Source organism: Pinus tabuliformis, chromosome 3_1 (genome assembly GCF_031772625.1).
Source record: "Pinus tabuliformis cultivar Carrire ecotype Pingquan chromosome 3_1, CPIR1, whole genome shotgun sequence".
NCBI classification, from domain to species: Eukaryota; Viridiplantae; Streptophyta; class Pinopsida; order Pinales; family Pinaceae; genus Pinus; species Pinus tabuliformis.
The window spans coordinates 379347262-379355919 of NC_142301.1; the positions used below are offsets into that span (position 1 = coordinate 379347262).

At 39.3% G+C, this 8658-nt stretch overlaps 1 protein-coding gene across 1 annotated transcript; it reads right to left on the minus strand.

The window, feature by feature from the left end:
• Nucleotides 1–376: 376 nt before the first annotated feature.
• On the minus strand, nucleotides 377–7992 carry LOC149187308 (protein CORTICAL MICROTUBULE DISORDERING 2-like). Its single transcript, XM_089409611.1, has 6 exons — nucleotides 7130–7992; nucleotides 3867–4130; nucleotides 3646–3737; nucleotides 1850–2010; nucleotides 954–1781; nucleotides 377–743 (listed from the first exon to the last, which is right to left on the minus strand). The coding sequence occupies exons 1-5, from the start codon at nucleotides 7898–7900 to the stop codon at nucleotides 961–963; spliced, it is 2109 nt and encodes a 702-aa protein (XP_089265737.1). The 5' UTR covers nucleotides 7901–7992; the 3' UTR covers nucleotides 377–743; nucleotides 954–960.
• Between the last annotated feature and the right edge of the window lie 666 nt (nucleotides 7993–8658).

An 8658-nucleotide genomic window follows, 5' to 3' on the forward strand; every position in this document is an offset into this window, starting at 1 on the left:
CGCACTAATGGATAATGGATTTGGACTTCTGTCATTGGCGCTTTACCCTGAAAAGGATCCCATATTATTAAAATATTCCTGGTTTGAAGCATTTCTCTATTTTAAAGCATGTACTTTTTATTCTGATATCATCTCTGCGCATATTTTACGAAAATAGCATAATTTTTCATGTAAATGTTGGTAAGTTGAAAGTTCGGGCATATTTTATAATGTAAATATGGAATATATTTGAGCATAAGTTATAATCAAATGTTACAGATCCTTTCTATCACCTCGATTTAGGCTCGGCTTTCTTGCGATATTTTTTATTTTTAAGTTGCCAGTTACCAGAAAAGTTTCGACAATTCTTGAAGCATCACTGGTTAACATTTATACATCATTTGACAGTAAGCAGCGGTGTTACTGATTTAACTTATGCTGAATCTATCACTGGAAGGTTGCATGTAAGTATTAACAAAGTTCATATCAAAAGCTTGTAAATGGATTTAAGTGGCTTCTACACCAGAACTTCTTACCATTTTATGCCCGTGTAAATATCGAAAGCTTGTAAATGGATTTAAGTGGCTTCTACACCAGAACTTCTTACCATTTTATGCCTGTGAGGTTTTACAGTTCAGCCAAGCTTGTGCAGCTTAAAATTGGGCTGCTGTTCAAATATCTTCATGCGATAAATCTTTCCTTGACGGGAACGCATTCTGTGCGAGGATAAATAGAAGAGAATGACTGGTGTGCTCCTTATCTTCCTGCATCCGACGTAGAGCGCAAGTTACCAACTGGCAGTGATTTTTAGCATTACTCGTGCCTCAATGAGACTTGCAATAAATATCTCTGCAATGTGTGTCCTCAAATATTTGGAATCTGGAATGACTTGGTCAAATAATGTAACATTCAATAGATTATACACGTGTCAATAAAGACCAAAGCAGACTACAAAAACATCTATTTCAACAAACCAGCCATTTAAACCCCGGCGAAAGTTTGGTTGCCCAGCGCCAATGCAGCAGATTCAACATGCTGGAGAAGAAAATCATATATTTTCCCTCTTAGTGTGGCCAAGGTCTTGGCTCGTTCTGGATCTGCAATTTTTTTCTTGTCACTGTCAGGAGGGTCATTTTGAGACGCAGTCTCTTCTAGCCAATCATTTACTCTTTTCAATTGTGACAACATGGCTGCTATTTGACTGTTATCTGGTTGTACACCCAATTTAGTTCCTCCACTGTGCACACCACTTCCATTGCCATCTAGATCTTGGAAGCAGTTATCTAAGGCACCTTCCATAAAATTAATGAACCAGTTTTGTGCTTTCCACATCAACTCTTTTGCTAAATCTGCAGTTTCATCCAAACCTTTCCCTTTCACCCACTCCATAACAGGAGGACCCTTTGGAGGGTGTTCATGGCCATTCTTGTTTAGATTTTTTCCAGTCGCAGTCTTTGTAGGAGTTTTGCGCAAATTCCTTTGGGTGGTAATGCCTGCTAATTTTGATGATAGAAGAGATTTTGTTTCCCCACTTTCACAATCATTTAGAACAGGGTGTTTCTTTTCACTAGGAGAGTACGGTGGATTGCCGAATCCTTTGCTCGGTGGAGATTGTGAGGTGGTAGACACTTTTTTTGAAGGTGAAAATGATGATGAAGAAATTTGACTTTTGACTTCAGGTGTTTTTGAAGAACTTTCAAGCAGAAGAAATACTTGATTACTAGTGGGGTTTTCTTTGGATGCTTCTTTCTGGCCAGTAGTAGGTGCTTGCTTAAGGAGGGTAAATTGAGACAAGTCTGTAACTAAAGTTGCACAGACCCATGAAGTTGCACTCTTTATTTTGTCTGAAGAAATGTTGCAGGATTCTCGCTATTGTTGTCATCCTGGGATACATTTTCAGTGTTCTTAGTTTTGGCTAGGGCATCTGCTACTGATGCTGCTTGTTCCAACCCAGCATGGAGATTTAAAAATTGTTCCACAGAAGGTTGAGGATCTTCTTGCTTTGCTGATGAGCGCAGATCTGCAAAAATGCTACAAAACAAATTTGAATTTAATTAAGCTAGGTTAGTCTTAAACTAGAAAAAAAAAAACAATAGAGAGAGGTCAATATTGATGAAAAGAATAATAACTGATAAATGATATCATATCAGCCCATATAGTGAGCTTCCTAGCAAAAATAATATTAGTAACATATGTTAAAGGCAAGTTTCCAAAAGATTATATGCAATTAACCTAAAGTCTTACTTATGGTTTCCAAAATGACTATTTTCACATTGTCTGATAGAAACTGATTTTAACTTAGTAGCCAAACTGGTAAAGTCTTACTTATGGTTTCCAAAATGACTATTTTCACATTGTCTGATAGAAACTGATTTTAACTTAGTAGCCAAACTGGTAAATATTAAGCACTACTATGCACTAAGCCAATGAATGCTTTACTGACTTTTAATCCTATCCATTGACTATCATTTTATTCTCATCCAAGGAACAAGATGTAAAGGAAGTCAACCAATCATTGGCTTACTGCATGGTGCTTAATATTTGCCATAGCAAACTTCCCGGAAGCTGAAATCAAATTATCTATGGGTTAAAAAAGTTATCAGATAAGAGAGCTTCAACTCCCAAAGGCCAATAGTCAGGACACACGACATAACATTAGGATATGATTTGTTAAAAAACTCACAGTTTGTGCAAACTAAATTAAAACAGAAATAAGGCAACTATGGAAGGCGTACCATCGGTTTGAAAATTGAAAAAAAAATGACAGATCTCTAGCGACAACAGAAACAATACAAAATTACAAACTAACCTGAGACGCCTTAGTCATGAATGAAAACTTTGATAATAATGGTTGCCTCAAATAGAACAATAGCTATATAGAATCATTTATTATTTTCAAAGTCACCCCTGAGGCTCCATTGACACTTAGTATGGCTAATTCCTTAAGCACCAATATTGTTATGTTAGTTTGTTTTGCACTTCTTACTTTGTTGTAGCAAATTTCACCATCTTAATACGCAGAATCTTGTGAGTTTGTCTGGCAGGGCATCTCCAGAATAATGAGCCAGGTTCAAACCCCAATAATATAGAGCCCTGATCATGTGGCCAAGTTTGACAGCCCTCAGATTAAACTAGAATTTACTGCAATAATGCAGAGTTGGGGTTTATAGCTCTCCAAGGATGAAAAAAGCACTTACCCTTACCAAGAAATAATACATGAAGCCTATGACAGCTTTGCGAATTCAATGACAATCTTTCGGGTTGTACTTAACACATGATTTGACACCGCCTCACTGCTTAAGGGATTTAACCCCAGCAATTGGCAAATAGTGTTCTCTGTTTGAAAAACCTATACCATCCTCTGTATTTTCCACTCCAAAATTTACTCACATCACATAAAATATTTTCCTCTCAAAAGATACTCAAGAACATCTTCACACGTGAAGTTGCAGCGTTGGATATTGATGTGTCTACAGATGTATTTTATAACATATGATCATGAGAAGTGGCAGCACTGGGTATTGATGTGTCTATGACTGCAATTTTGCTAAACATATAACAGGCATATATTCATGGTATGAATTACATTGCTGGTACATTAGTAGGCTTGACTGTCATACATAAATGACAAATGCAGATGGCTCTTTCAAGCATGTCAGCAATTACCTTAAACATCGAATAACACTTTCTGTTGTTGATGCTTCTTGTAAGGCTTCTACTGCAGCTGAAAGAGCTGCATCTCGTCGTTGCAGAGCTTCCTGAAATGAAGATCATAAACAAAATCAAAATCAAAACTGATACTAAGCCAACACAGATGAGTTTCTGTTAACTAGCCATACGGGGAAAATATGCTTCTAAGGAAAATCAATGTAAAAAAGAGAAACTACCTTTCCAGGTCCAACAAAACTGGATGGCAGTGCATCCCATGAAATTTTGCTATCAGTCAATTTCTTGTGATTGACAGTTGCCTTGACCAGATTACAAGGAGGAGTTACATTGGTGGATGACTTAGAACTCTTCTGAGATGATGGATTAATACACCCTGCATTCATAGCTCCTTGTGCAGTTCCCACCTTTGATGGTGAAGAAGCTATATTTTGTGTCTTTTGTATTGATTCAGTGCTACCAGGAGACTTTTTGTTCGAGAAAATCTGCAATTACAAGGCATAAATGATATGCCAACAGATTAGAAAAAAATATCATTTGCTCAAAGTTCAAAAGGTTCACAGCCAAAGCAGGTTTTTTGGATTAAAAAATACCTACTACCATAAAGAATTGAAGCCCTCCATGACTGACATCTATCATGTATACGGAGAACATGTTATGGTTAGAGAAGCTTTTCAAACTACTGTGGCGCACATAAACTTATAAAATTATTTCTGATTGATGTTCAAATCACATTAGATTCATTACAGATCATTCCTTTGAATATCAGAGGTTTTGGGATCCCACATACAACTAATTCTTAGACAAGGGTCAGGAAGCAAGTGGGAAAATCAACTCATGATGAGTGGGTAACATTGCGGGATCCATTCATTGAACACTTCTCCTTTTATTTTTCCTCAGTAATGTATTTATCTTATTTGGCTCAGTTTGATTCCATCCCTCCGTCATGTATTACTCTAATCATTTGGCTAAATTTGAGCGTTTCCCAATCAGATATAGGATCGTTTCAGCCTTCACCATGCCTTAATCTTGGGACTTACTTTACACCATGGACAACTTTAAAACACAATATAGGTTCCTCCATGTAATTGCAGAGTATTCTGATGGCAGATAGTCTATACTTCCAGTGCATACTAAGGGCACTGGAGAGGGTGGTTATGGACTTGCTGGCTACCCAACCGCAAGACCAGTTAGAGCCATTTTGGCTGTTAAGGAAGTTTAAAATAACTGAAAAGTATGCAAATACCAACTGTTTTCTTGAACTAGCATCGTTCTTGATCAGTTGTGTAAGCAGCACAGAAATCTTCTGCAGCCCTATCAGGGCCAGTGGGGGGCAGAATGGACCAGGGAAGTGGCAGGAAGTTCAGAGGCTTTGCTGCTCCCTTGACCAATCTAAGGGACCTTCATGTTGCTATCATATGGAACGTTCATAAGCCAATAACCTGGCATTTACATGAATTCAGAGTGAAGGTAGCAGGTCTGTAGACTCTGTGGTTCGATGTCACACCTCCTCAAGGGTTAACTAAGAGTTAGCCGCAGAGAAAACTTTAGGGGATAATATTTTTCCATTTTGCATAATATTTATTTCTACCAAAACGTTAGATTTTCTCTACATGAAATATTTTCTTGTGAAATCCTTATAAATTCTAAAAATCCACCACAGTTTCTTGCAGTATTTTGAGAGTTATAAAGAATAGCTACTCTACACTTACAAGTAAATTATGATTCCTCATAATTATTAAAAAGTGAGAAACAAAGCCACGAGGGTTCATGCCATGTTCGCAGCAGTCTCACCAAAAACATTTAGAAAAGAACAATTTTGGGAAGTGACAGTGGTAGGAGGAGAGGGGAGGCTGTAGTCAGAAGGAGGCAGCACAGGCTGAAAAAAGTCTCCCGTCACAATGAAAATGCAGACACAAAAGAGCATATAATTCTTGTTGCCGGTATCAGGGCCCAAGAACCGTCTGTAAATTAGTTTTTCATTAATGTATTTCCCAGTGTTCTTCCACGCCGAAAGGATTCTTCTCTAGTGATCAATCACTGATTTTGATTGATGGCGTGGATCCGTTTGTTTTGCAGTTGCATTCATTCATACTGGTTTTTTTCAATCTGTAGCAGAGTGCTTTTGCTCTGATATAGTTTGCTGTAGCAATTTTTAATAGTGTAAATAAATGTAACAGCGTTTTCCAAGAAAAACATCATCGTGCTTGCAGCTTTTCTGTTTAATGTATATGCAAATAGCATTCGGTTTGGGCAACGTCTCAATTTCCAAATATCTGTTAAAATTATTTGAGAAAAATCTTTCCCACTATCGAAATAGACCAGTTTGGTCCTCAAAATTTTCCCTTGTAACTGTGATAATACTGAGATGTTTTTGTGACTGAATTGCTTCCGGTTAACAAGAACAAGCAGCATCAACTGCTTTATTTTTTATCTTCAATGGAGAGGCTACTGCCTTTTCTTTTTCTTTCTTCATTATAATCTTCAGTGTATAGGTTAATAAAGTCACCTCTTTGCCAACATGCGTCTTCAATGTATAGGCTACGGAAGTCGTCCCTCTGCTAACAGGCCACCTGGTCTTCCCTGTTTTTCACAAGCAGTAGCAGAAGTGGAGATATCTAACCTGCTAACAGGCCAATAATAAAAATATATATTTCGCCAAATTTTCTCAGAACTTCCCCTTGGCCTAGTCCACTAGAGTTGCCCAAGACTTACACCTCACCCACCAGCCTTTCACAAGCAATGGCATATCTTTCGAATTTGAAGAGAATTAACCAAAATACCACACCTTTGAGCAATCGGCGAGCCACCGTTAGCTATTCTGTGCTTTAGTGTTCGACAAAGAGTTCGCAATCACGTTTCTAGAGCCGTTACAAATAGCCATTTCACATGAAATATCTTACTAGTAGTTCTTCGAAGAAAACAAAAACCTCAACTAGGGACAAATGAAACTTTAAGAGATTGAAGGTAGCAATGTAGCAGAATCCAAACAGATAAATAGTTTGAAGTCCTTTTGCAGATTTTCGCTCCCATTCAATAAAATGGTCCGTTAAAAGTTTTTTTCACAGAGTGAAGATTTAATCCATGATTCAATTAAAATACACGCTATAGTTTTAATATAACTTACAGATTTAACATTTCACCGTTAAAAAATTTAACAGAATTTACAGATTTAACATTTCACCGTTAAAATTTTAAAAGAGATTCCAGATTTAACCTGTCATTAGACAAAATGCACCGTCAGAAGATTTGACAGTATTTACAGATTTAACCTCTCAATCATACACCCTATTAGAAGTTCTTCCAGATTTATCGCATTTCAAAAAATCCATTGTCAGAAGTTTAAGAGGATTCGCAGATTTAACCTCTCGTTTTATAAAATGCAGGCTTAAAAGTTTTTAACAGAATTAGCAGATTTAGCCTTTCGTTGAATAAAATGCACGCGTAAAAATTCTATCAAAATAAGGATGAGGAAAAGACATACAGAATCGACGCTAGCAGTCTTCGGAGTGATTTTCTCCTTCACATCTTTAAGGCGTGGAATCCCTTGCCAGCATCGTCTGAGGCTCTTAGATTCCGCCTCTTTCGCATTCGCTGCATTTCCTCCGCAATTCCCCAACGGCTGCCGCATGGTGTCGGTGTTGGAAGCTCTGTCTTTGCAGGACTTGACCACCTGATCTCCACCTTTGTTAAAACCAGCAGCTTTCTCGTCCATAGAACTTACAGATTTCCTCCGCTGGCTGAGCCGCGGAGATCCAACGCCAGACTTGGCCGCCACTCCTCCACCGTCGAAGGACCTCCGGCTTCCATCAACGGACCTACGAGAGCTAACAGAAGAATTGCCGCCGCCCCGCGGCGATTCCAATAGGGAGCCGAGCGGATTCGAACCGGAGATGTCCTCTGGATTCCCAATGTCGACTGAAGGGTACCGCCGCGGGACTGGCCGGACGCCACGTAGGATGGGAAGAGGTGAACCAGCCTCTAGACGCGACACGTAGATGAACTGACCCAGCCTCAGCTTGTCTCCGAGGATGAGGTGGCGATCCTCTTCAGCTAGGGCCGCATACGTTGCGTGCACCGAATCAGAGACCTTGATGTGGAAGCCATGATTGGGCCACAGCTCCTCCTCGTCATCCAGGGCGGGAACGATGCCAATGACCTGCAGCAAAACTTTTCGGTAATCGCCGCCAATTTTCACGTCAGTGTTCATGTGCTGCAAGAGCTTCAGCAGAACTCCAGGCGTTAGAGACGCCATTTCGCCCCTCACGGGATTTCTGCCAACCTCCTCCCGTGATATAACAGAACAGTAACAGTCCCAGCCCAGATTGGTTTGCTTAACATCCCGTATATACAGATGGTATAAACGTATTTTATAGTGGCGTGGCTGTCATGACACATGACCTGCCATGTGAACGGGTTTCTCGGGCTGACCGCACGGCGTGCCAGTCATCCGGTGGATTTCGTGGTTGCTATATCTGCTTGGCGCCGCTGTTTTGCCACTGATTTGGCAGTAAGTGGCTTACCGTCGAGGGATTTGAACACACGACAAGAGATAGGTTGTCATAGGTTGTCATGCCCGTTAACGCAAGCAGCTACCGGTACGTGTACGTCTTGTTGAGGGCCCCAACTGTATCTTAATGCATGTGGGTCTGGAGGAGATGAAAATGAGGTTGGGCCGTTGATGATAATGTAGGAATATAGACCACCATGTTATGTTTCCTAGAGCTCCATCATTAACCTGGTCCCACATCAGGTGGTATATGCTATGGAGACTTGCAATTATTATGGCAGGGCAGTTTACTAAGTCAAAGTGGGAATTTGGGGAAGGGGTATTATTATAGAAAACCAGGTTGGAATTGCAACATGGGTAGAATTTGAAGAATGAAATATTAAGTAAATTTGATGGTTATGATAATGCGTTATTTATTTCAATACTTTTATATTAAAAAATGATAATGGTAGTACAGAATTTTTAACCCTATTATTTGATCTAATGGGTAAATTTGATAATTT

Excerpts from the sequence above, each read along its gene's own strand:
- LOC149187308 (XM_089409611.1), bottom strand. The coding sequence starts at position 7,900 with ATGGCGTCTCTAACGCCTGGAGTTCTGCTGAAGCTCTTGCAGCACATG. Across the intron at positions 3,738-3,866 it reads GTTTTGTTGGACCTGGAAAG|GAAGCTCTGCAACGACGAGA; the intron begins GTAGTTTCTCTT and ends TCTTCATTTCAG. Across the intron at positions 2,011-3,645 it reads AGTGTTATTCGATGTTTAAG|CATTTTTGCAGATCTGCGCT; the intron begins GTAATTGCTGAC and ends TTTGTTTTGTAG.